At 60.5% G+C, this 26,477-nt stretch overlaps 2 protein-coding genes across 3 annotated transcripts; both read left to right on the top strand.

Annotated features, from left to right (window-relative positions):
* The first annotated feature begins 2,483 nt into the window (after nucleotides 1-2,483).
* ABCB8 (ATP binding cassette subfamily B member 8) lies at nucleotides 2,484-19,852 on the top strand. Its single transcript, XM_010804552.4, is given in 17 exon segments — nucleotides 2,484-2,666; nucleotides 7,436-7,748; nucleotides 8,088-8,243; nucleotides 8,327-8,421; nucleotides 8,516-8,621; nucleotides 9,335-9,496; nucleotides 9,610-9,624; nucleotides 9,626-9,696; nucleotides 9,815-9,912; nucleotides 10,294-10,399; nucleotides 13,692-13,725; nucleotides 13,929-14,065; nucleotides 14,258-14,352; nucleotides 14,484-14,617; nucleotides 15,089-15,236; nucleotides 16,874-17,124; nucleotides 17,776-19,852. Coding segments are annotated over 17 exon segments (2,142 nt in total). The 5' UTR covers nucleotides 2,484-2,571; the 3' UTR covers nucleotides 17,902-19,852.
* An 83-nt stretch (nucleotides 19,853-19,935) lies between these two features.
* ASIC3 (acid sensing ion channel subunit 3) lies at nucleotides 19,936-25,759 on the top strand. 2 transcript variants are annotated; one of them, XM_010804591.4, is made up of 12 exons: nucleotides 19,936-21,148; nucleotides 21,485-22,322; nucleotides 23,317-23,467; nucleotides 23,645-23,772; nucleotides 23,886-24,081; nucleotides 24,173-24,229; nucleotides 24,346-24,493; nucleotides 24,789-24,880; nucleotides 24,980-25,059; nucleotides 25,152-25,226; nucleotides 25,412-25,470; nucleotides 25,571-25,759. In XM_010804591.4, exons 2-12 carry the CDS (start codon nucleotides 21,789-21,791, stop codon nucleotides 25,647-25,649), a joined length of 1,599 nt encoding a protein of 532 aa, XP_010802893.2. In that variant the 5' UTR covers nucleotides 19,936-21,148; nucleotides 21,485-21,788; the 3' UTR covers nucleotides 25,650-25,759. The 2 variants fall into 2 exon arrangements, with proteins under 2 accessions (XP_010802893.2, NP_001178180.3); NM_001191251.3 differs by lacking the exon at nucleotides 19,936-21,148 and having other exon boundaries at nucleotides 21,789-22,322.
* Nucleotides 25,760-26,477: the final 718 nt, after the last annotated feature.

The following is a 26,477-nucleotide window of genomic DNA, read 5'->3' on the forward strand; positions in this document are numbered from 1 at the left end:
CTTCTCCTGAAAGCTCAGAAGGATGGGAGCTGCTGCCGTCTCCGCAGAGGGCTGCGTTGCTGAGCGGGGACTTTGACAACTAGGACGGCTGACAACAACAGCTCATGACTCAGTGGGGGCGGCCTCAGGCGTCCCAACTCGCAGGCACCAGTCCAACCACTCACACCCCTTCCAGGGCAACCTGCGGCCAAACCTCTTAGGGCTCCACCTCCACACCTGGCCAGGCAGGAGCTGCAGAGGTCGGAAGGAGATCCCCACAGTCCCACCTTCAGACCTCCAGGGGATTTAAAGCCGAGGCCAGAGAGCAGCAGCCAAAGCAAAGGCAAAAAGAATCCTATTAAAGATGCTAGAGCTATGGGGCCAGGACAATACTGTACATCTTTGGTTTCTTAATACCTAATCTCAAAACAAAACAAAACTTCTCTCTCCTCCCTACATACACACACACAGAATGATCAGCAGAGAAACACTTTGAAACCAAAAAGAAAAGAAAAATGTGTGCATGTTTTGTTGTTATGACGGTACTAAAGAAGGGAAGAGGGGAGACTGACATGGCAGTCGGGTCGGGGGAAACTGAGGACAGGAGAGAACTGAAGAGAGAGGAGGGGGTTCTTTTGGATATGAGATGGTTTTGGGAGCTTTTACAGTAGGAAAGCGTGGTTCTTGAAGCTCCATTATGTTTACTGATTCATCCTCTTGAAACCCTCTCCACCAACTTCTGATCCAGTTTTGCCAGCGCCACCCCCCCCCCCCCCGCCCCAGCCAGAAGCATCAGGGCTGACCCAGCAGAGGGCAGCTGAAGGTCTGGAATTTGCAAGGGCAGGTAATTTGGGTGCCCCGTGACGGAGCTGAGTTCCTTGTTGCCACCTCAAGAGGGGGCGGAGGCCCAGACAGCTGGTTTGGTGGCTTGTCCAACGCCATTCTTGAGGTCCTGAATCATTAGGTTTCCTACTGAAGCCCATTCCTGCAGTGCTGACTCAACCACCCAGGTGTTAGGGCCCCCAGGGCTTAGGCCCAGGGGTTGATGTAGGGACCAGCCCAGGAAATGGAGAGAGAGAGAAACAGAGTGCATTCCAGACTGTCTTCTGGAGGAACTTGGAGGAGGAACCTGTGCTTCTTTCCTGGGAGGGAAAGTGTCATAATAGCTCAGGACTTATAGAGTTCTATCCCAGAGAAGGAGGCAAAGCTATGAAAACAAGACTTCTGGTGTCCCCAGATGTAATCTCACACTGCAGAGGGGCCAAGAAATTCCCACGATCTCTGACACGTCTGCCCAAATGGGTTTTGTGGGGTTTCCTCTGGTCTCTCCCCAACCTCACTCACCCCACTCACTTTTCCACCATACGCACTTTAGGATCCTCTCATACACCCTCTGCACCCAGTCGAACTTCAAACTAATCCTGGCACATATTCCTCCCCAGTTTCACTCCAGATTCATCAACGGACAGCCTCCCTACCACCAGCCCAATTCAAATTATTGTAAAGGGCACTTTTCCTTGCCAGGCGTGGAGAGGGGAAAGAGGGGACCGATGAGCGAGACACAAGAGGAAGAGGAAGTCACAGCCTGGTAGGGAGGTGGCTATGCAAGCAAATAATTACACGGAAGAAATAAATAAGAGAGAAATTGCAGGTGTAAGAGCTGTGCGGTGGCAGCTACAGGCAAGTCAGCCTGACTGCGGTAGGAAGGCATCTATCAGGGAGATGGCTCTGGGGTCGCGCCAGTGGTTCTAAACCATGGTGTAGCGCGAGCTTGTCAGAATCACCAGGGGAGTTTTTCCCCAAATATATGTGGTGGCCACAGCGTGTGGCGAGCTAGTAGTAAAGAATCTGCCTGCCAATGCAGAAGACAGATGCAGGTTCTAACCCTGGGTCAGGAAGATCCCCCGGAGGAGGGCACGGCGACCCACTCCAGTGTTCCTGCCTGGAGAATCCCATGGACAGAGTAGCCTGGCAGGCTGCAGTCCGTAGAGTCGCAGAGTCGCACAAGCCTGAAGCGACTAAGCAAGCACGCACGTTGTCCCCGGAGCTCTGACTCGCCTAGGGGAGCAGGGTGGGTGGAAAGGCACGTGCACATATTTTGGGGAAAAAAAAAAACAAAACACCTCCAAACGATTTTTGTCCCTTGGTCTCCCAGAACCAGCGTTCTACACTCCCCGGAGATTCCGGGTCACCTAGAATGCTCTGAGAGCAAACGTGAGAGACTAACCCCGCGGTCGGCCGCTGACGCGTTACTATGGATACCCGGCGGGGCGGGGGAGCACACTCGGCACGCCCTCAAGACGTCACCTCAGAGCCAACCCCGGAGGCGGGCGGAAAACATTGCCGCTTCCGGCTCGGCCCCGCCCAGAAATGGATGGGAGGGGGCGGTCCACAGGCGGCTCTCGCCAATTATCGTTGAGGCGCGAACGAGGTTACCTCCAATCACAGCTTGCAGTGAAATTGATGCTTCTTTCCGCCAATCAGCGCCGCGTCGCGCGGGGGTTGTCGGGATGCGGGCCGGAGCCAACATGGAGCCCTCAATGGGGTCACGGTGAAGCCGCTCTTGCCGGCTGGTCCGGTTCTCCCCACATCATGCTGGTGCACTTGTTTCGAGTCGGGATTCGGGGTGGCCCCGTCCCAGGCAAGCCGTTGCTACCCCTCCGCTTCCAGACATTCTCGGCTGTCAGGTAAAAAGGGACGAAACCTAACTGGGAGCGTGGGATACTGACCCGCCTGAAGGGCGTGGGGCTCGCCGGGAGATGGAGTCCCGGGCTCTCGCAAGGTCTGCTGGGGGCTGTAGGCCGGCCTGGCCCGGGGGTCGACTGTCGTTCCTGGGAGGATCGGCCTCGATTATTTATAGAGACGGCCAGGTGCCGGCGCGAGGCTCGGCGCGTCTGTGTCCGCGCGAAGGCTGGACGGAGGGGGGCGCTCTGGGTCGGGGACCACGCTAGGTCTGCACTCCCCACCAGGGGGCACCGTGCTGCACAGGTGTCAGTTCGGTTCAGTTCAGTCGCTCAGTCGTGTCTGACTCTTTGCGACCCCATGGACTGCTGCACGCCAGGCCTCCCTGCCCATCACCAACTCCCGGAGCTTATTCAAACTCATGTCCATCGAGTCGGTGATACCATCCAACCATCTCATCCTCTGTCGTCCTCTTCTCCTCCTGCCTTCAATCTTTCCCAGCATCAGTTTTTTTCAAATGAATCCGTTCTTCGTATCAGGTGGCCAAAGTGTTGGGAGTTTCAGCATCAGCATCAGTCCTTCCAATGAATATTCAGGAGTGATTTCCTTTAGGATGGACTGGTTGGATGTCCTTGTAGTCCAAGGGACTCTCAAGAGTCTTCTCCAATACCACAGTTCAAAAGCATCAATTCTTCGGTGCTCAGCTTTTTTTTATAATCCAACTCTCACATCCATACAAGGAGAAGGCAATGGCAACCCGCTCCAGTACTCTTGCCTGGAAAATCCCATGGACAGAGGAGCCTGGTGGGCTGCAGTCCATGGGGTCGCGAAGACCTGGACACAACTGAGCAACTTCACTTTCACTTTTCACTTTCATGCATTGGAGAAGGAAATGGCAACCCACTCCAGTGTTCTTGCCTGGAGAATCCCAGGGGCGGGGCATCCTGGTGGGCTGCCGTCTGTGGGTCGCACAGAATCGGACACGACTGAAGTGCCTCAGCAGCACATCCATACATGACCACTGGAAAAACCATAGCCTTGACTAGACGGACCTTTGTCAGCAAAGTAATGTCTCTGCTTTTTAATATGCTGTCTAGGTTGGTCATAACTTTTCTTCCAAGGAGCAAGTGTCTTTTAATTTCATGGCTGCAGTCACCATCTGCAGTGATTTTGCTGCTGCTGCTAAGTCACTTCAGTCGTGTCCAACTCTGTGCGACCCCATAGACGGCAGCCCACCAGGCTCCCCCATCCCTGGGATTCTCCAGGCAAGAATATTGGAGTGGATTGCCATTTCCTTCTCCAATGCATGAAAGAGAAAAGTGAAAGTGAAGTTGCTCAGTCGTGTCCAACTCTTAGCGACCCCATGGACTGCAGCCCACCAGGCTCCCCCTAAAGTCTGTCACTGTTTCCACTGTTTCCCCATCTATTTGCCATGAAGTAATGGGACTGGATGCCATGATCTTAGTTTTCTGAATGTTGAGTTTTAAGCCAACTTTTTCACTTTCATCAGGCCCCCCGTTTCTGGCCTCAGTCCTCATTCTTGGATTGGTCTGGAGATGTGGACAAAAATTAAGTGTCCAGAGACATTTAGCATGGCTGTTGTTCTACAGATTCAGTGTGCACTGAACGAAAATGGTTCCTAAATCTGTATAGTCTCAGCAGAGATAAAAGACTATGTATGTGTTGGTGTTCATTTGCTCTGCGCATGTTGGTCCCAAGAGAGAAAAACACAAATGGGGAATGAAAAGGACCCAGAGACTGCGACTCCATTGTAAACGCTTTACAAGAAGCAACTGATTCCTTTCTAATCCTAGAGTGAAAGCCCAAGAGCCAGGCAGGCAGTAGATCACAGGAGCAGGTGGATGTGGACTTGTGTCCTTCAGGAAGCACGTTTGACTGATGGAGGGCAAGAGGGGTGGAGCTGCAGCTTAGAAGTACTGGTGCTGGGACGTAAACGCCAGTTTTTGGCAGTGTCCAAGCACTGCTTAGACCTTAGTGTGGAGAAGATGAGAAAAGCTGGAAAGTGGCCATGGTAAATTATTAAAAGGCTTGAATACAGTCCTTAGGAAAAGAGTAAGGGTGTCGATATTATTTAAACGAGAGCACAACCCCAGGAAAGACATCAGATAGTGTGTTAGAATTTGTGTGTTCATAGCGCAGTGTTTTTCAGACCTGCAAGTCACAACACAATAGATCAGAAAGTGCATTTAGTGAGTCTGGACCCTCTAGAAGGCATATAGGACTTCCCTGGTGGTACAGTGGATGGGAATCCACTTGTCAATGCAGGAGACACGGGTTCAATCCCTGGTCCGGGAGGATTCCATATGCCTCAGAGCAGCTGTGCCCGTGGGCCACAACTGCTGAGTCCGCACTCTAGGGCCTGGCCAGCATGCTGCGACTACTGAAGCCCACACACCTAGAGCCTGTGCTTCGCAGGAAGAGAAACTACCACAATGAGGAGCCCCAGGGCAACACACAGTATCCCGGGTGCACCAACGAAGACCCAGCACAGCCATAAATGAATGAAATTTTAAAGAAAGTGAATATAACAGTATACGTGTTTAAAAAACAAATGAGGGAGGGACTTGCCTGGCGATCCAGTAGTTAGGACTTGGGCTTTTCACTGCCAGGACTCAGGTTTGATTCCTAGTGGAGGAACGAAGATCCTGCAAACCTTGAGGCAAAAAAAAAAATAATAATAATAAGGAAAGTATTGTTCTGTGAAGCATTTCGATTTTCTGCAACATGCATATGTTCACTGTGCTGGGTCATAAAATATATTTCGTACTATTGTCTACAGTAAGTCTAAATCTTTACAAACAATGCAGCAGTGAATCAGTTTACTTGTTGTTCAGTCACTAAGTCATGTCCAACTCTTTGTGACCCCATGGCCTGCAGCATGCCAAGCTTTCCAGTTCTTCACCATCTCCTAGGGTTTGCTCAAACTCATGTCCATTGAGTCAATAATGCTGTCCAATCATCTCATCCTCTGTCGTCCCCTTCTCCTCCTGCCTTCAATCTTTCCCAGCATCAGGGTCTTTTCCAATGAGTCAGCTCTTCGCATCAGGTGTCCAAAGTATTGGAGCTTCAGCTTCAGTCCTTCCAATAAACATTCAGGGTTGATTTTGTCAGATTGTTCTGCATTTCTAATGAGGGCATGCACTCAACAAACATAACATTTGCTGAGCTCTGTTTTGTACCAGAGCTCTGCTAAGTGTTGTGGGGATACAGTGGTGAATAAGATCTGACTTCCTGCCACCAAGGAATATATATAGTGTGATGGGGAAGTGGGGCATTTACAGAGAGCAGGGAAGTGAGCTTCTCTGTTTATATATTTTTTCCATTTATATTTTGGATAGATAGGAAATACGCAGTGGAAAACAGGCAGGTGGATGGGGTGGGGGGAGATGTCACATAGAGGTGGCAAGAAGCGCAGGCAGGCCTCATTGAAACAGGGAAGGATGAGACTGAGTGTAGTTAGGAGGGTCTGGAAATAGGAAAAACCATTGTGGTAAAGGAAAACCCTCTCATCCATTTGTTTTTTAAAAGCCTCTCCTCATCAGTAATCTTATTTGCATCTTTGATCATCCTCCCATCTACTCTTGGTCAGGTAACAGATACTTCTAACAGGCCTCCCTATAGCTGCTCCTGTCCTCCAGCTCACTCCTCTCTGCAAGGATCTTTAAAATGCAATTGTGATTATGGTCTTCCTTGCCCTCTCAAGTCCACATGTTTTAAAGGGACAGTAATGGGTCCCCCGCCCCCACCCCCCCACCCTCAGCAAGCTTTGTCATTAGCCTTTTTTGTGTCCCCCCTGCCCTATACACTTTTGTTGTTCAGTCACCAAGTCATGTCCAACTCTTCGCCATCCCTTGGACTGCAGCACGCCAGCCTCCCCTGTCTTTCACCATCTCCTGGAGTTTGCTCAAGTTCACGTCCATTGAGTCGGTGTTGCTATCTAACCATCTCATCCTCTGCTGCCCTCTTCTCCTTCTGCCTTCAATCTTTCCTAGCGTCAGGGTATATATATTCATACACCCACGCTAAAGCTTAACCACCACGAGGGCCCTTACTTGGTCTGTCCTGTTGGCCTCTTGTTCCCTGGACCTCGGAGCAGAGTGCGGCGCACAGTAGGCTGGTCACCCTGCATTGTCATCTACAGATACCGAAACTGCAGGATACGGGGGATCTTGGCCTATGTGAGATGACAAGATACAAGTTACTTGGATTTTATCGTCACCCTTTTCTTCCATACCTTGTCTGTCATGTTAGCACTCGAGGCCCAGGAGGGGACATGGTGATGGGGTGTGATAAGCTTCCGACCAGTGGGCAGAGTCTTGGGATCACTCCTGGCCTCCCCACATGTAACTGTGAGCTCATCACACCCAATCCTGAGCCTGGATTCTGGAGTCAGACAGCAGGGGTCCCACGTTGTCCCAGTTCTGCTGCTTGTCTGTAAGGGGAGCACCATCCAGCTCTGATGACCCGTCATTCTTCTGAAAGAGCAGGGGTTGGAGGTGGTCACTGATTAGGGCCAGCCATCCCAGAGAGGAGCCAGGGGCAAACACCTTTGAGACTCGATGACTTTCCACTGGGTGTGTTCGTCTCAGAAATGGAGGTTGCTTAAGAGCCTCCCTGAGACGGCCAGGGGGAGCTGTCACAGAGAAGCCTCTGTCCCCCAGAGGGCTGAGCCAAGGGCCGAGAGCCAGGCGCCGCGCTGCTCAGCTGAGGGCCAGCTAGGCCCGTGAGCCATCATGGTGTTCTCTCCCTGCAGGTCCTCCGATGGCCGTCCCAGCGCCTGCCTCCTCGGGGTCATGGCCCAGCTGCGCTCCCAGCTCCGGGCCCGCCTCCCTCGAGCAGCCCCGGCTCCCATCCGGAGCCCCTCTGCTTGGCGCTGGGTCGGGGGAGTCCTCCTGGGCCCCCTGGTTCTGAGTAAGTGCCCCCGCCTCAGCCTTGTGGCACTGTGTGAGGCAGAAGAGGCCCCCCTGGCCCGCTCCAGACCCCGTGTCCTGGAGCCCCGCTTTAACTGGACGCTCTTCTGGCAGTTTCTGCGCCCCCACCTGCTGGTCCTGGGGGCAGCCATCGTGGTGAGGTCTTCTCCCGCCCCGCCTCCCAACACCAGGGAAGGGAAGGATACACCCCCGGTTTGCAGAAGCCCCCCAGCCAGGGCCACATGGGGACAGCTTTCCTGCCGGGCTGAGTCTCAGAGACCTGGGGCCGCTGGCATGAGGACACGGCCGAGGGTCCCTTGGAGGACATGCACAGGGTGGCTGGGGTACAGGGTCCAAGGGTCCCCAGGGGCTGGCGGCTGGGTTTTCCTTTCTGAGAGATATAGGAACCCCCACAGCGGGGGCATCAGTGAGAGAGGAAGGTTCAGGGACCGGGTAGAGGTGGTCCCCCTCTGACCGGCTGCCCCCACCCCCAAGCTGGCCCTGGGCGCGGCCTTGGTAAACGTGCAGATCCCCCTGCTCCTGGGGCAGCTGGTGGAGATCGTGGCTAAGTACACGAGGGACCACGCGGGTAGCTTCCTGACGGAGTCCCGGAGCCTCAGCACCCACCTGCTCCTCCTCTACGGCCTCCAGGTACCGCAGGAGGGAGGGCTGGGGGGGCCTGCCGCCCCCGCGAGGAGCCCTGGGCGCCCCTGAGAGCCGGGCCTGTCTCGCAGGGCCTGCTGACCTTCGGGTACCTGGTGCTGCTGTCGCGCATCGGCGAGCGCATGGCCGTGGATCTACGGAGGGCGCTTTTCTGCAACCTGCTCCGGTAGGGGCGGGGCCCTGGGGCCTGGGGGCGTGTCTGGGGCGGGGCCTCGTCCTGAGGGCGTGTCTCCCTCCTCTCCACCTGCGGCTGCCGCCAGCCAAGACATCGAGTTCTTCGATGCTAAGAAGACAGGGCAGCTGGTGAGCCGACTGACGACAGACGTGCAAGAATTTAAATCCTCCTTCAAACTCGTCATCTCCCAGGTCAGTGTCCCAGGTGGGGAGGACCTGGCCTGGGGCACTGTTAGAGTCACACACACATTTGCACACACTGTCGCAGGCCAGCCCCGCCCCAGTCTTGGGTCCCCTCGCCTCCAGCTCACACCAAAGCTAGAGGCCTGCCCTCTGGTGAGGATGTGGATGAGGGTACAGGGACATTCACGGGTGGGAGGACTCATGGCCGTGTGTCTAAGGTCAGGACAGGCTGTTTCTCTCCCGCGGTGAAATCCAACCTCCCCCGGAAAACCCTTCCCAAGAACTCAGACAAGAGCCTTTGCCAGCCCTGCTTGCCAAGATGTTCGTAATGGCCTGGCCCCAGAGTGCCTGGCCGGCTGACAGGAGAGCCAGCGACAGCTCTGCTGAATTCCTGATGTCCTCTCTTCATCCTCTGCTCCCCACGTTGTCACCGACCCCCTAGAAGGCCCTGGGTGGCATCGCCAGGCAGTCATTTTTTTGGTTCAGTTTCTGGAGAAGAAGAGGGCAGTGGCATTAGGAGGAGGAGGAGGAGATCTTGGTCCGTAGTTTCTCACCCCTGCTGGTCAGGAAAGGGTTATAGTGTGTGACCAGTGGCCTCCCGGGGGTTAGACCTGTGGCCTCACCCTGTGAGTGGAGTGGGGAGCTGGCTCTAGCCATCTGACGCTTGGCGAGTCCCCACGTCCTGGTGCTGACGCCTCACAGGCTTCCTGTCCACTGCCCAGGGGCTGCGGAGCTGCACGCAGGTGGCCGGCTGCCTGGTGTCGCTGTCCATGCTCTCTACACGCCTCACGCTGCTGCTGATGGTGGCCACGCCTGCCCTGATGGGAGTTGGCACCCTGATGGGCTCAGCTCTCAGGAAACTGTCTCGCCAGTGTCAGGAGCAGGTATCGGAATTCCCGCCCTCCCCTCCTGTGCTCCCCTCCTTCTCTGCGCCCTGTGCTCCTCGGTCCCCCTCCCCATCTGCATCCTGGCTTTCTAACTTCTGGGTCCCTTGCAGGTCGCCAGGGCAACAGGGTGTGGCAGATGAGGCCCTGGGCAATGTTCGGACAGTGCGAGCCTTCGCCATGGAGCAGCGGGAGGAGGAGTGAGTCCTGAGCAGGGGTGGAGTGCAGAGCCGGGGGGTGCTCCCCAAAGGCCCCTCCATCCGCCCTGGGCCCAACCTTGCCAGCTTCCTGAGGGCCGGGCTTGGCCTCTGTCCCCAGACGCTACGGAGCGGAGCTGGAGGGGTCCCGCTGTAAGGCAGAGGAGCTGGGCAGAGGCATCGCCTTGTTCCAGGGGCTCTCCAACATCGCCTTCAACTGTGCGTGAGCAGGGACCCCCAGGGGGAGTACGGGTACAACTCGGGGTGAGCTCGGAAGAGCCAGGGCAGCCCTCCCTCCACCTGCTTGGTGGCCAACGTCTCCCGAGTGCCAGGTAGCTGGTCTGCTAACTAGGGGAGAAGGCTGCCAACTCAGGCAGGGAGTGGGCACACAGGCCCCGTGCCACATCTGAGCCATGGGCAGAGCTGCTGGAGAGGAAGCAGTGAGGTGCCCCCAACCCCCTCACTGCCAAAGGAGGAACTAAGGCAGAGATTCAAATGACTTGCTGAAACACCAGTCGGTAGAGCGTGGCAGGGGCCAGCACAGGAGCCAGACTCTGTCCCCCGCCCTCCTCCCTGACCGCCTCTCCTTGCCCCTCGCAGGCATGGTCTTGGGCACCCTGTTTGTTGGGGGCTCACTCGTGGCCGGGCAGCAGCTGACGGGGGGAGACCTCATGTCCTTCCTGGTGGCCTCTCAGACTGTGCAGAGGTGAGAGTGGGCCGTTCTCTTCCCGAGGGGCCCAGCTGGGGCAGGGGGCGCCAGTCTTCTGTGGATACGGTGACCAGCTCCCCCAGTGAAGTGCAGGGCTGGGGAGGGGCCCCCTGCCTCCCAGCAGTGCCCACTCAGGGCTCCCCGCAACCTCATTCACTGTTCCCTCAGAAACACATCCATCAGCTTCAACTTCCCAACAACTCAAAAGTTTCCTTGATAAGCTGTTTTTGTTTAATTTTGATAAAATGCACATAACAAAATTTACCGTCTTAACGTATTTAAATACAGTTTATTAGCATCACATAACGCTCATGTTGTGTGACCTTCACCAACATCCGTCCTCAGAACAGCTTCACTTTGTGAAACCGAAATGCTGTCCCTAGACGACCCCCTCCCCAGCCCCCGGCAACCCCATCCTGCTGTCTGTCTCTGTGAATCTGTCTGCTTCAGGCCCTCATGTAGGTGGGCTCATAGGGTGTCTGTCCCTGGTGAGGGCGTCTTTCTCTGAGCGCGACTTCTCCCAGGTTCATCCACGTCGGGGCAGGTGTCAGAATTGCCTTCCTTTTGAAGGCTGAGTAAGACTCTGTGTGGGCTTCCCTGGTGGCTCAGACGGTAAAGAGTCTGCCTGCAGTGCGGGAGACCTGGGTTCGATCCCTGGGTGGGGAAGATCCCCTGGCGGAGGAAATGGCAACCCCCTCTAGTATCCTTGCCTGGGAAATGCCACGGACAGAGGAGCCTGGCGGGCTACAGTCCACGGGGTCGCAAAGAGCTGGACGTGACTGAGCGACTTCACTTTCTTTCTCTAAGACTCCATGTACGGTAGGCCATCTGTGATGCGCTCACTAAGAGCTGGCCTCCCGCCCTCTGCCTGACCTTCCCCTCCACGTCCCACCCAGCTGGCTCACCGTGTCCTCAGCTCCGCCGGCCCCGTGTGCCCACCGGCTCTGCCACGAGAGGACCCAGGGTGGGAGGCCTCCTCCCCCCCCCCGCCCCTTCTAAGCTGAGTTCCTGGCAGCTCCTTCCCCTGATTCCGTTTCTCCTTGCTTTGTCCTCTCCCCCATGTACCATATACACCAAAACACATAAAATGTAAATAGGCGCTAGATAAATAGAGTAAATGTGAAATAACAAGTAACTGGAGAGTGAAGACCCGTGTTACCACCAACCATGTGGAGAAAACGGCATCAGCCCCAACGCCCCCCTGGGTCCCCCTCCTCACCCCGATTCCCCCAGTCTGTGTGTCCTGCTCTGCTCCGGGTCTCACCCCCACGAGCGTGGGGGGCATTTCTTCCAGAGTCCTTCACCATCGGCCTTGTTACCGTCCGGGGCAGAGGGCGCTCACCCCGAGGCAGGGCAGGTAGAAAGAATCCACCTTTCCCAGCCCCAGGCCAGTGTCCCACAAAGACCAGAATCCCCCCGTTTCTGCTCAGTGCTGCCTAGTCAGGCCCCTTCACACCCTCTCTGGGCCTGGGCACCCCCATCCTCCCCTGTGGCCTTGGGACACAGAGGTCTGAGGGTTCCAGAGACGGAACGCGGGCTGCCCCTCCCGCGGTGCTGACCTGCATGGACCCCTGGCTCCCTGCACGCGGCCAGCCCTCCTCCCTCGGACTCGCCTTCCGCTGGGCCCCTCCCACTGTGGCCTGGGCACAGACCTGCTCCTTCCCTCCCCACTGCATGGCCTGGCAGGCTAGCAGACTGCCGTTACAGGCTCAGGAAAGCTACTCGCAGGCTGCTAGGTGGGGCTGCTCGCTGGGCCCTTGGCCCAGCCTTTTGGGGGCCCCTTGCTAAGGATGGGGCTTCCCTGGGGGCTCAGATGGCAAAGCGTCTGCTCACAATGTGGGAGACGTGGGTTCAGTTCCTGGGTCAGGAAGATTCCCCCGGAGAAGGAAATGGCAACCCACTCCAGTACTCTTGCCTGGGAAATCCCATGGACGGAGGAGCCTGGTGGGCTACACTCCATGGGGTCACAAAGAGTTAGACACAACTGAATGACTAACACACACACACACACACACACCCTCCCACCCACCCACCCACCCCCCAACATGGAGAGCCTTCACCACCCACCTTGGAGAAACTGGGTGTCAGTAAAGAAGCTGGTGTTTCCTCCTGGGGTCCGGCAGGGGGAGGCAGGGAGGCAGGCCTGCCTGGAGTTCAAGCAGCCTCAAGCAACCCCGCCCGAGGGGTTCTCAGTGGTGGCCCTGGTGTCCTGGAAGGGAGGGGGAGGTGCCCAGATGGACCAGGGTCACAGCCAGGCGTCCGGGTCTGGGTCCCCCTGGGAATGGGCCCAGCCACCACCCTGCCCTGCGGGGCCTCCAGGGAGGGCGAGGCCTGCCTCCCACACCATCCCCGTGAGCAGGGTCACGCGCAGCTGGTTTCCAGTGGTCGCATGGCACCCCTGCCAGGCCCTAGTGGCTTACAGGTCTCTGGTGGACAGCGCTCTCCCGACATTGGCCGAAAGCGCCCCGTCCCAGCTCCCCTCCGTGTCTCTCGCCCCCTCCAGCAAGTGCTCTGAGCCCCGTCTGCCCCCCCTGCCCCCAGCCCCTACCTGGGTGCTGGGACAACTGTGACCCTGGGGAGGCAGTCTTGCTTCTAGAAAAACCTGCACACACCATCGCAGACGCACAGTCACGGGCGGCCAGGCCAGCCGGGCGCTGTGACTAAGGAGCAGTGACTCACCCCCCTCCAGCCCCGTGTGACAGAGGCAGCCGCCCACCGTCTGGGTGCAGCTGTGATGAGATAACATCTTCAGGGAATTTTCTTATGGGGTCCCTCCGGCCGCCCCTGCCCCTGCGGCCTAGTGTCTTCTGTTTCCTTCTTCCTGTGGAAGGAGTAACATCCTTTTTTTCCACTTCGTTAGGCCTTGCTCCCCCGGGCCTGGACAGCCCTAGATCCAACCGCCTGGGTGGGCCTCACCCCGCGCCCTGCAGGCTGTGGGCAGCCTGGAGCCCAAGCCCCCCTGCCCGCCGCCCGCCTTCCTGGCCGTTTCCTCCCTGGAGCCTGGCCCTCAGGGAGTCCCTGGCTGTCAGCCCCCTCCGGGCCAGGAGAGAACGCAGCTCTGAAGGGAGGAGTGACTTGTCCCAGGACTGGGTGGTCTGCCCAGGGTTGCCAGGTCCCGGGGCCCCAGGGGCCCCAGGTTTCAGGAGAAGCCTCTCCGTTGGCCTCAGGCTGCCCGGTTTCCCTCCTCGCTCAGCACGCCCGCCCCCCCCCAGACCTGCCCCTCCGCCTCCGGGCCGCCTTCTCTCAGCCTCGCTGCTGCCTGCTTTCAGCCCACGTCGTCTCCTTGCAGGTCCATGGCCAACCTCTCCATCCTGTTCGGGCAGGTGAGCTGCAGAGAAGGGTCTGGGGGTGTGGGCCCGGGATCTGGGCTGGAGTCCCGCAGCCACCCACGTAACTTGCATGCTGCGGAAACCAGGCTTCCGGTGAAGGGGACGCCATGAGCTCTTCCCGCCCGGGTCGGCCAGGAGATGCTGCCCCTTCCCTCGGACCCAGGCCTCCCTCACCCCAGACTCGAACCCCTCCCCAGGTGGTGCGGGGGCTCAGCGCAGGCGCCCGCGTCTTTGAGTACATGACCCTGAGCCCCGGCATCCCGCTCAGCGGGGGCTGCAGCCTGCCTCGGGAGCACCTGCGCGGCTCCATCACCTTTCACAACGTCTCTTTCAGGTCGGTGTCAGCCGCCTCCTCTCCTCTCTGGGCTGAGGGCAGGGGAGGGGGAGGTCTGGGGACCCGTAGGGCAGTGTGGCCCTCTGAATAAACCCCCCTCCAGGGCTCAGGGAGACTTGAGAGTTCAGGAGGGACCAGGTGACAAGGGTCCAAGAACCTGGTGCGACCTGAGGGTCTCTCGCCTCCCACCAGCTACCCCTGCCGCCCCGGCTTCCCTGTGCTCAGAGACTTCAGCCTCACGCTGCCCCCAGGCAAGATCGTGGCCCTGGTGGGCCAGTCCGGGGGAGGTAAGAGGGGCCCACTACCCCCCGCGCACCTGCGACTCCGCACCTGGAACCACCCAGTGTGGCAGGAGGGGCCCCGCTTTCCCAGAACATGCTCTGGAAACCCATGCCCTCCTCCCCTCCCTGACCCCCAGGAAAGACCACCGTGGCCTCTCTGCTCGAGCGCTTCTACGACCCCACGGCGGGCGTGGTGACACTGGATGGGCAGGACCTGCGCACCCTCGACCCCTCCTGGCTCAGGAGCCAGGTCATCGGCTTCATCAGCCAGGTGAAGCTTGTTCTCAGTCCTGCGGCCCTTGAGGGGGTGGGGGCGGGTGGGCTGTCTTCACTGGTCCTGGTGTTCATTCACCGGGTCCCAGCTGCTGCAGCTCTGCCTTTGGACTCTGTTCCTCAATTTAAGAGATCCCATGGGGCGGTCTTTTTAGGATCTCTGACAGCTCATGGCATCCAGAAGGTCAAATTGTAATAAAATCTTATTGGCCGTCTTCCCAGAGTAGGGTGCCCTGCCCGGCCAGCTGGTCTTGCTCTCCTAGCCGCCTTCCCGAGGGGCCCTGTGTCCTGCAGCGAGCTCGGCCTCTTCCCCACTCTTGATGGGTCTCTCTCTGACCTGTAACTCTGAACCTCCCTACCTGCCCTCCACGGGGTCCTGTTGTGGCCAGAACTCTCCTGATTACACCCTTCAGGGGTTCGGAGCAGAGTTGAGATGTTTCCTGTGGTTCCCCCCACCTCCCGCCCCCAGGAGCCCGTCCTGTTTGGAACCACAATCATGGAGAACATTCGTTTCGGGAAGGTGGACGCCTCTGACGAAGAGGTTTACGCAGCCGCCCGGGAAGCCAATGCGCACGAGTTCATCACCAGCTTCCCGGAGGGCTACAACACCATCGTGGGTGAGTTCAGGCATGGCGTCCCACACGGGCCTGGGGGCCCACATGGGCGGGGGTGCAGGGGGGCGGGAACGCGGTCATGGCCTCAGGGGAGACCAGACCGGGACTGTGGCCTCGAGGGACAGAGGCAGCTCTCCGGGGACAGAGACCATGCTGGGGTGGTTCAGGCACAAGCCGGCTGCAGGGACAGGAACATGGCAGGGATACACATGATCCATGACGTGGGGACTCTTCAGAGTTCACCACGTCAACCCCTGAGACCTGACCAGAAGCACAGGGAATCAATCTCTTTCTCTCTCTGGGTTTTATCCTTTAATGAAAGGTGTTTCCACTTTTATCCACAGGGATGGTTTTGGTTGAGCACATCTCTGTTCTGACTTACCCAGAAGAGGGCTCTGGTGGTTCTAGAACATTAGAACGTTGTAGCATCACACGAGAATCTTCATGTCGAAGCTTGCAGCTTCGTGTGTTCCTCTCAGAGGTTCTCTCTTCAACCTCTGGGCTCGTGTCCATTATCCAGAGTCTCTTGGCTCTGTTGCAGAATGTTCCAGCATGTCTCATGGTGCTGGACATGTCCTACTCTTTGTGACAGGCTGCCAGGCTCCTTTGTCCATGGGATTCTCCAGTCAAGAATACTGGAGTGGGTTGTCATTTCCTCCTCCAGGGGATAACCCAGGTCTCCTGCATCTCCTGAATTGCAGGCGGATTCTTTACCCCTGCGCCACCTGGGAAGTCCTCTCATGGTGCAGGCATATCTAAAGTTCTCAACTCTCTTTTTTTGGCCACACCTTGCTTCACACAGGATTTTAGTTCTCTGACCAGGGATCCAGCCAGCATGCCCTGCAGTGGAAGCACAGACTTGTAACCCCTGGGCCACTGGGGAAGTCCCTCTCAACTCTTCTTGACACTTAGGTCTCAGTCAGGGCTTCCCTGATGGCTCAGATGGTAAAGAATCCGCCTGCAATGCAGGAGGCCCAGGTTCGATCCCTGGGGCGGGAAGATCCCCTGGAGAAGGGAATGGCTACTCACTCCAGTATTCTTGCCTGGAGAATCCCATGAACAGAGGAGCCTGGTGGGCTACAGTCCATGGGGTCGCAGAGTTGGACAGGACTGAGCAACTGACACAGTCAGGCCTCGATCTGCTGAGCTCAGCCTGCCCCGTCGAGCAGCCATCCTTTGAGGTCCGTGTTTCTTGCTGCTGAGGCTCTGCTCCTTGGACGCTGCCCTGCCTGGAGGAGCTGGCCCTCCCTCTCCCTCTGGCACCTGCTCTGTGACTGTCGTCACCTGGAGGCTCTTCTTGGTGCTCAGTGTGCCATCTCTGCTGTTCTCTGGGCGTTTTGGACTCCACACGTGGTCTTTCCAGAATGTCCAGGGGTAGGGTGGACTCCCGCTATTCTGCCACCCGAACTCCAGGAGCCACGTCTGGGTCCAGCAGGGACCCAGGAGGCCAGGAGAAGGCGGCGAGAGCTTCAGGGCCAGGGCAGGTGGGCCCGGGCCCGTCGTGGCTCCGAGCCGTGCCCTGGTGCGAGGTGGAGCCTGGCCTCCTCGGGCGTCACTGCGCCCCGCTGTGTGCACAGGGGTGGGGGATCAGGGTGCTGCCAGGCATCACGCCTGCCCTCTCCCCACCTCCTGCCCCCCAGGTGAGCGGGGTGCAACCCTGTCTGGTGGCCAGAAGCAGCGCCTGGCCATCGCCCGAGCGCTCATCAAGCAGCCTGCCGTGCTGATCCTGGACGAGGCAACCAGCGCGCTGGACTCAGAGTCCGAGAGAGTCGTGCAGGAGGCTCTGGACCGCGCAAGCGCCGGGCGCACCGTGCTGGTCATCGCCCATCGGCTCAGCACCGTGCGCGCAGCCCACCGGATCGTCGTCATGGCCCACGGCCGTGTCTGCGAGGTCAGCCAGGGCCCTGGGGCACGGGTCGGTGGTCTGGGATGGACACAGGGAGGTTGGTGGCTCAGCTGAGCTGTGGGAGGGTCTGGCCTGACCCTGGGGGCTGGGGGTTATGGTCTGGTAGTAGCACCATGTGGATTCAGGAGTTCTTGCCCTTCAGTAAGCCCTGGCCGCTCTGGGCCCCTGTTTCTTCCCCTGGGGGTGGGCGAGCAGTGAGCAGAGCTGCAGTGAGACCCCCAGTGTCACAGGGGAGAGTTCTCAGAAGCACTTGGTGCTGGGGGAGGGCCCCAGGGCTGAGGGGCTGAAGTGGGGGCCCAGGGAACCTGATCAGGGCCAAATGGAGCAGCACCCCAAGGCTGGGTCTGCAGCGGGGCTCGGAGGCTGTATGGGGCCCGGTTCACAGTCCCCCAGCCGCCTGCACTGGGCGAGGAGCACCAGGCCCTGTAAGGCGGACAGGGGGATCCGGAGGCTCTTACACAATCCAGCTCCGCTAACAAGTACAGATGCGCCAGCCGCGACCTGTGACCGACGGTGCTGTGTCCTCCGGAGGGGCTCTGGCTTAGGTGGAGGCTAGCCCAAGGAGCTGGTCCTCTGAGGGCTGTGAGCTCTGGGCCGGGCGGGGGATGACCATCTGCCCCTCCTTCCTCTATGCAGGTGGGGACCCATGAGGAGCTCCTGAAGAAGGGCGGGCTCTACTCGGAGCTCATCCGGAGACAGGCCCTGGACACCCCACCTCCCGAGGCGGCCCAAGTCCTTGGGCACCGGCACTCCAAGTCCTGAGAGGTCTGGTCACCGCCAGGCATCTGTGGCTGAGGCCAGAGCTCAGCTCAGGGGGGCCTCCTGCAGACTCCACCCCCAGGAGGAGAGCCAGCATGCTGGGTGGGGCAGCTCCCCCTGCTTGGAATAAAACCCCGGGCCAGGCGCTGGGCTGGAAGGAGGCTGGCCCCAGCTGTCCTCCTGCCGCCAGGCTGCCTGCCTCCTGCTGGAGCTGAGAGTCCTTGGGCTGGCCGCCCAGGGGAGGGGGTGGGCTCCCAGGCCCCAAGTGGGTCCCCTCCCTTTGCCCAGCCCTCCTGACCCCTCTCCCTACCCTGCTGGCCTCCCTTCTACCTGACAGCTTAATGGTGTCCCGGCTGCAGCTGCAAGGACTCTTCACAAGTCAGCGCTGGGGAAGGGCAGTGGGGACTCACCCCAGCGTTCCTCCCACACCCAAGCCATGACCTCGAGTTCCTCCACGGACTCTTAACGTGTCTCTTGGACCCTGGGAGAAGCGGACCAGCCTCTGAGCCAACCCTTCAAACCCACAGCCCCATCCTGGGCACAGCTTCCCTTCTCCCTGCCCCGTAACACAGTCCTTTAGATGTCGCCCCCCCCACCGCTGTCTGAATGGGACAGGTGCCTGGCGGGCCCCCTGGCTCGGGGGCAGGGGGGCGGGGGTGGCTGTGGTCTGTTCCACACGAGGTTGCCAGGAGCCAGCCCGTCTCCCCACTGCCCCGGCCCCGTGCACCTCGAGCCTGTCACCTGGTGAGAACGTGGACCCTCACCCTCTAGGTGGGGACACCTACCTCTGAAAGTGACAGAAGGGGGACACAGGCCCCAGCCCCCAACCCTGGGGGACAGTCAGTGCTAACGCCCACCAGAACCCACTAAGGAGCAGCTGACGCCAAGCTCCTTGGGCTGGCGAGACAGAAAATCAGGCCAACGAGGAGCGGTCACGGCCAGCCTCCCTGGGGTGGTCAAAGAAGGTCCCAGGTACAGGTCTGACCAGAGCCGCTTCTTGAAAGAGAACAGGCCAGCTGCCCAGTGGCACGAGCCTGCGACCCCAAAGCTGTGAGTGGGGCGGGGTGTCAGCTTCCAGGGGACCTCGGAGCAGCCAGGGTTTCCCTCCAGCCCTGGTCGCCCCAGAACTGGTCACCCCTCCTCCCTGAGTTCTGCTCATGGCACTTCCCTCCAGAAAGCTTTCCGCCCTTCACAGCCCCGTCCAGGCTGACGACCCCACTAAGTCTCACCCTGGGGTGAGGAAGCAGGTTGCCCCAGTGAGCCCATTTGGGTTTATCCCACGGCATAGAAGGGTGACTGCGGGCAGCTGTGGCTGGAGGCCAGCCTGGGGCAGCTTGCACAGCTCCGGTGTGCATGTGGCAGCCAGGGCTCAGTCCCCCCGCGGCCTCCGTGGATGTGGTCCGGGAGCAGATGCGACCGTTGGGCCACGACCAGCCTGTTTGGATGCCCTGCTTTCTTGCTGATGAGAGGTCAACTCCCTGGGCAGGCCTGGCCCGGCTCCAGCTTGCTCTGCCACTAAATCCCTCCCTGGAGAGGGCAGCCAAGGGCAGGTCTCAGCTTCCCGCCCTGGTCCACACTGGCCGGCCAGGCCCCTCCCAGCCCTGGCCAGCTCCTGCTCCACCAGCAGCCTCCAGACATCTCCCGACACCAGATCCCAGGTCTTTCCTTACCTCTGCAGGGTGGCCTCTCTGAATCCTGTCCCCCACTCCCACCCCACCCCCTTTAGGGAAGTAGTGAGACCACGGAAGGCCGGGCAGTCAGCCGGCCACTCGTAGTCTTAACCCGGACCTCGGTTCCTGCAGACATTCCGAGTGGGTCATAAACCCAGCTGCACTTCATTTTGAGAGCTTGTTTTTAAGAGTTTAATTAGAATGACCTGTGGTAACGTACTTAGGGCTGCAGCCTCAGAAGCTGGTTACATCTGTGCAGTAAACGGTGTTATTCACTCCTTCAAGATGTGTGTTCATTAAGCGCCTGCTGCGGGCCGCCAAGCCCACGACGGGGGGACGGGGAGGCCCCTGCCCACTGCAGTCTCACTGGGAGGATGGGCGGTCACGGTGCAGCGTGGCTGTGTTCAGTTGGCACACTTCCCCTCCCTGCCAAGAGCCCACATCTCGTGGAGCCTCGCCACAGAGGCTCTGTGGAAGGACACGGAGTAGAAATGAACGCAGTTGACAAACCAGCGGAGATCAACCCGCAGCATGTCTCAGGCCGGCAGCGCCTCCTGCAGCGGCGGGCAGACCAGCGGCTAACCAAACAGGGTCTGGCGGCCCGGCAGGCCCTCCCCAGCTAGGCCCCCTCAGCAGCTGCCTCCTTCCTGTCCCCTGTACTTCAGGTCAGCAAGACACTGGAACCCCACGAGGCCAGCAGGCCTGAAGCTCTGCTGTCTGTTTTCCAGTAGCCGGGAGCTCTCCTCCGCCGACCCATCTCTGAAACATCTGAGGCCTCATTCAAGGGCCCCGACTCTGCCCAGAGACGGCCAGTGTTACCACCCTGTGCTGGGCCCTGTGGCCCAGGACTCTCCAGCTGGCCCAGGGGCCATGTAGTTCCTCCTTTAGAAAAGCGCCCCCACCCCCTGCTCCTGCCCACCTTTGGAAGACAGACACACGCCCCTGTTCCTGATGGGAGCGCCCACTGTGGGGAATTTCACGGTGTCGATCAGGTTCCCCGTGCAGTTACCTCTTCTTGACCCGGCGGCTGTATTTGTGGGAGTTTCCATCTGTGCAGCGTTACTGAGAGCGCTGTTGTTTGCCACGAAAGACTGGAAACCCCCAGTATCCATCAACAGGGGTGTGGCTGTGTTAATACAAACGATGGTGCATCCGCATAAATGAAATGGTATGTGGCCGTTTAAAAAACACAGAAGGTTTCCGGGCGCTGGATACCACACAGCCTCTAGGATGTGTTGTTAAGTGAAAAGAGGTGTGAAGTTCACAGAGCATCCGTACTACCCCAGAGGGCGGCCCATGGGCACCTATGTCCCACCTGAAGGGTGACGGGTGAGCCCACCGTCCCTGCAGCAGAGGCCAGCCCCCCCCACCCAGACAGGAGGGCCTGCGCACGCGGAGGTGGGAGAGGATCGCCGGAGATGGACCACCTCTGGACGTGGGGCCAGAGGAGCTCCCAGCACCCAGAGTCGTCTGGGACGCTGGGGGCCTGGAAGGAAGAGCTCACTGATGCCAGCTCCCCATCGCTTTCCAGCCTGGTCGAGAGCCAGCTCCGCTGTTTGCGAAAGAGCAGATGAACCGGGGTGAGGTTGAGGGGGTGGGGGGGCGAGGGCTGGGCCTGAGGGTCAGCGGCTGCCCCTCAGGCCCAATATTCAGGGGCTGCAGCTGGGAACCTGGGGTCCACCTGGAGCACCCCAGCCCCAATTTGTCTCCGGGCTCCCCCTCCTCAAGCCTGATCCAGGAATGCTGTGGTTTCCTGCTGGCGCCTCTGGTAGTCTCCACTGCCACCCCCCTCCCTTACCCCCCCCAACGCTGCACTAATGGCTCAGCCTGGGGCCCCAGGGACCTCCCCGCCCCCCCCAGACTGTTCTGCCAGCCCCCTTGCCCCCTCACCGCTGAAACCCAATCCTCTGCGGCAGCTCCGGCTCAGCCAAGCAGCCTCCAGCAGAGCTGCCCTGCCTGCCACGTCGGCTGCACCCTACCTGGTCTCTGCCACGGAGTGCCCCCCGCACCCTGGGGCCCATCACTGTGCCCAGCGGGGCCACCACCTGGGGCCAGAGGAGGCCAAGGGGACCCTCCGACAGACAGGACAGCCCGTCTCCCCAGGCCAGTGCCCCGCCTCTCCCCTCCTTGACCCACCCCTGCATGACCCTTCCCAACCCTTGACTGACCCTCTCGCCTGCCCCCTTGCGCCCCTGCACCCCCGCCCCGGGGGCTGCAGCCATGAAGCCCCCTGCGGGCCCGGAGGAGGCCCGGCTGCCCGCCTCGGATATCCGCGCGTTCGCCAGCAGCTGCACCATGCACGGGCTGGGCCACGTCTTTGGCCCGGGGGCCCCGCCGGCACGCCGGGGGCTGTGGGCTGCCGCCGTGCTCCTGGCCCTGGCCACCTTCCTGTACCAGGTGGCGGGGCGGGTGCACTACTACAGCGAGTTCCACCACGAGACGGCCCTGGAGGAGCGCGAGAGCCGCCGGCTCACCTTCCCGGCCGTCACCCTGTGCAACGTCAACCCACTGCGGCGCTCACGCCTCACACCCAACGACCTGCACTGGGCCGGGCCTGCGCTGCTGGGCCTGGAGCCCGCCGAGCATGCTGCCTACCTGCGCGCCCTGGGCCGGCCCCCTGCGCCCCCCGGCTTCATGCCCAGCCCCACCTTCGATGTGGCCCGGCTCTATGCCCGGGCCGGGCACGCCCTCGAGGACATGCTGCTGGACTGTCGCTACCGAGGCTGGCCTTGTGGGCCTGAGAACTTCACCACGGTGAGCCGTCTGTGCCAGCCTCCCCCAGAGCCAGGGGTCCTGGACAGCCGTGCTGCGCCAGGGGCCAGGGGTCCCCTCCCCTCGCCTCACCAGTGCCTTTCTGTTCAGCCCAAGAAGCAGTCCTTCTCAGTCCCCTCCCAACTCTCAGCTGGACTGCAGAGGGCAAGGTCACATTGGGGGCACTGGGGGCCCTCACCCAGGCTGGCTCTGGGCCCAGGTCTGGTCTGGGGAGAGCCTGCTCCTAGGGAGTTGGGGTGTGCTGGGAGTGTCTGGTGTGCTGGGCCAGGGCCCCCTACTTCTCTGCCAGCAGGGAGGGAGCTTGGTTTACCTCTGCCTCTTCTGCCAGACCTGAAGGAGGGCAACTGGGACCTTCTTCCTTTTATGCCAGTCTCCAAAGAAACACTTGTCCTGCGGGCTGTGCCCAGGGCCTGTGGTGAGGGTGAGGCATGGGGGTGATGGGAGCTTGTGAGAGTCCAAGTCCATGTGCCGGTTAAGGGAGGGTCTGGAGGCATGAGGCTTCCCTGGTGGCTCAGCTACCAGGTAAAGAATCTGTCTGCAGTGCAGGAGACCCAGGTTTGATCCCTGGGTCGGGAAAATCCCCTGGAAGAGGAGATGGGCTACCCACTCCAATATTCTTGGGCTTCCCTGGTGGCTCAGCTGGCAAAGAATCCACCTGCAATGCAGGAAACCTGGGTTTCATCCCTGGGTCGGGAAGACCCCCTGGAGGAAGGCATGCAACCCACTCCAGTATTCTGGCCTGGAGAATCCCATGGACAGAGGAGCCTGGCAGGCTACATACAGTCCATAGGGTTGCAGAGTCAGACACGACTGAAGCAACTTAGCACACATGCTGGGGGCATGAAGATGCGGGCTTCAGTGTTCAAAGAGAGAGCCAGGTAGAGGCCAGGGAGGAGAGAGGTGGCAGGGTCCTCGCGCTGGCCTCGGGAAAGGGCCTCCTGGCCCCGGAGACGTCTGTCCTCTGCCTGCCCCTCAGATCTTCACCCGGATGGGGCAGTGCTACACCTTTAACTCTGGCGCTGATGGAGCCGAGCTGCTGAGCACCCCCAAGGGTGGCATGGGCAACGGGCTGGAGGTTATGCTGGACGTGCAGCAGGAGGAGTACCTGCCTGTGTGGAGGGACGTGGGTACGGGGAGGGGAGCGTGCAGGGGGCGTCCCGGGAGTGGGCCCGCGTGGAGCCAGGCCTGTCCTTTACTGTGGGAAGGGGTGGGGTTAGCTGGTCACAGTCCTGGGGAGAGGGGGCTGCAGCAGGGGGCCCCCTGGGACCTGGGCCTCAGGACTCAGGGTCCCCCTCTTCCTGCAGAGGAGACCCCGTTTGAGGTGGGGGTCCGAGTGCAGATCCACACCCAGGAGGAGCCGCCACTCATCGACCAGCTGGGCTTCGGGGCAGCCCCTGGCTACCAGACCTTCGTGTCCTGTCAGAAGCAGCAAGCATCCTCCCTGGTGCCCCCACCCCACCCCCCCAGACCCCATCCCAGCTCCTCACACCTGCCCCAGGGACCTCACTGCCCGCCAGGGAGCTTCCTTAACCCACCCGCCTCCAGCTGAGCTTCCTGCCGCCGCCCTGGGGGGACTGCAGCTCTGTCTCTCTGGACCCTGACTTTGAGCCAGAAGCGCCTGGTCCTCTGGGTACCCCCAGCCCGGGCCTCAGCCCTCCCTATAGTCTAATGGGGTGTCGCCTGGCCTGCCAGAGCCGCTATGTGGCCCGGAAGTGCGGCTGCAGAATGATGCACATGCCAGGTAAGAGGCTGGGGGCCGCGGAGGAGGGGGTATGGGGAAGCGGGGGTCCTGGGGGCCGCTCCTGAAGCTGTCTCCTGCCCCCGCCGTGCAGGCAGTGCCCCAGTGTGCAGCCCCCAGCAGTACAAGGACTGTGCCCACCCGGCGCTGGGTAAGGGGAGAGCCTCCCCCGCACCCCGGCCCCACCCCCACCCCGCACCCCGGCTCTGCACCCGGCGCCGGCCCCGCGGGGCGGGAGGACCTGACCCGGGCGCCTGTGGCCGGCAGATGCCCTGCTGCGGAAGGACGCGTGCCGCTGCCCCAACCCGTGCGCCAGTACGCGCTACGCCAAGGAGCTCTCCATGGTGCGGATGCCCAGCCGCCCCGCCGCCCGCTACCTGGCCCGGAAACACAACCGCAGCGAGGCCTACATCGCGTGAGCCCGGCGGGGGGCCTGGGGGCGGGGCGGGCCCCCTCCTCCGGGCGGAACCTCCCTGCGCACCCAGGGCTGGGAAACCCGGCTACCCATCGCTCCCCGGCTCTGGGGGCTCTGGGCAAGCGCCTCAACCTTCCTGAGCTGGGCTCTTCTGAAAAACGGGCTCCCCCCACCACCACCCTCCCCACCAGGGCTCACGAAAGGTCCCAGAGACCAGAGAAGACCAGAGAACGGGGTACCCGTTCCTGCCAGCAGCCGGCACTAGGGGTGTCCAACAAACACTCTCCTCCTCCAGGGAGAACGTGCTGGTGCTGGACATCTTCTTTGAGGCCCTCAACTATGAGACGGTGGAGCAGAAGAAGGCCTACGAAATGTCTGAGTTGCTCGGTGTGTCTGCGCCTACGTGCAGCTAGCGCCCTGCAGCCCAGGGGGAGGCGTGGGCAGGGCAGACAGCTGTGGGCTGACGGGGTGACCCCGCCTCCACAGGTGACATTGGGGGCCAGATGGGACTGTTCATCGGGGCCAGCCTGCTCACCATCCTGGAGATCCTGGACTACCTCTGTGAGGTGGGTGGGCCTGGGCCCCAGCTGGGGGAGGGGGAGGAGTCAAGGCACAGCATCGCGGGGTGGGGTCCACCTCCAGCGCTGCTTGTCCCCAGGTGTTCTGGGACAGAGTCCTGGGTCGTCTCTTCTGGAACCGAAAGCGCCCCCAGAGGCCCTCCAGCGCCAATCTGGTAACAGCCCCCCGAACCCTACCCCTGCCATCGCCACTGTGGGTGCTCAGCCCCCTCCTAAGTGTAGAACACCATCCCTACCCAGCTGGGAGGCAGGGGAGGGGCAGTGACCCTGGCTGGGGTGGCGGGTGGGAGAGACCCCTCCATCCCCGCCCCCACCTCTGACCCTCTCCCTCCTCTCACAGCTTCAGGAAGGGCTGGGCAGCCATCGGACCCAGGTTCCCCACCTCGGCCCAGGCCCCAGGTAATAAGAAATGGCCTCCTGAGGTCAGGAAGGAGGGCAGAGCTTAGGTCTGGGAGGGCAGGGGCCAGGCAGGACCCAGCGCTGCGGTCTGTCTCCCCAGGCCTCCCACCCCCTGCTCCGCTGTCGCCAAGACCCTCTCTGCCTCCCACCGCACGTGCTACCTCGTTACCCGCCTCTAGACGTGGGGGCTGGGGCGCGGTGCCTTCAAGGCCGCACCCCGACACCCTGGATGTGGCTGACCTGCCTGCCTCTTTGCCGCCTTCACCCCAAATAAAGTTCTAGTGCGTCAGCCTCCTCTGCCATTCCTCTTACAGGCCGACTGGCCCAGCCACCCTCAGCCCTACTCAGCCCCAAGAAGGCCCCTGCCCACCATCACCCAGCAGATGCGGTGTCCAAAACGTTAACCCCCCAGAAATCTCTCTATGAGAGAAGTGCGCTGGGAAGGCAGGGGTCACTGCACCTCCCTGTGAGTGAGTTTTGTCAAACCGACAACTCAGAGGCAGGCAGACCTGAGGCAGCGGTAGGACGCACCCCTGGGGTCCTGTCAGGGAAGGGCGGGCAGGAGGCTCTTATCTGGAGCCCCCCCCCCGAGAAGCGGGGGAACAGGCAGCGGGAAGCGGAGGGGCAGCCCGCTCCCAGGAACCAGACTGCTGTCCTGTTTGAGGTGGTTGTGATTTTTTCTCACGTTAGGGACTGAGTGCTGGTGTGGCCCCCATCTCCAGGGGAACCTCTCTTTGCTTCCCCAGCCTCCTGGCAAGAGCCAAAGGCCCCAGCTTGGGGTTGCGGGGGAGCCCCTTCCCACCCCTGCCAGGAAGCACACACCCAGACCCACTTTCCCTGCACCTTCTCTGTACCCTAAGTGTCGGAAAAGGACAGATTAGGGAGCAGGGCTGGGGGGGTTCCCAACCACAGCTGTGGGCCTCTCCTGGCCCAGCCTGCAGGCCTAGGTGTGGGGGATGAAGATGGAAGAGGAGGGGCGGGTACACAAGGGACCAAAGAACCATGAA

Source organism: Bos taurus, chromosome 4, assembly GCF_002263795.3.
Source record: "Bos taurus isolate L1 Dominette 01449 registration number 42190680 breed Hereford chromosome 4, ARS-UCD2.0, whole genome shotgun sequence".
Classification (NCBI taxonomy): domain Eukaryota; kingdom Metazoa; phylum Chordata; class Mammalia; order Artiodactyla; family Bovidae; genus Bos; species Bos taurus.

What these genes read in the sequence shown, in the direction of transcription:
- ASIC3 (XM_010804591.4), top strand. Translation starts at nt 21,789, where the DNA reads ATGAAGCCCCCTGCGGGCCCGGAGGAGGCCCGGCTGCCCGCCTCGGAT. An exon ending in CTGTGCCCACCCGGCGCTGG is followed by an intron (nt 24,230 to 24,345) that starts GTAAGGGGAGAG and finishes TGTGGCCGGCAG; the next exon opens with ATGCCCTGCTGCGGAAGGAC. An exon ending in TCCTGGACTACCTCTGTGAG is followed by an intron (nt 25,060 to 25,151) that starts GTGGGTGGGCCT and finishes GCTTGTCCCCAG; the next exon opens with GTGTTCTGGGACAGAGTCCT.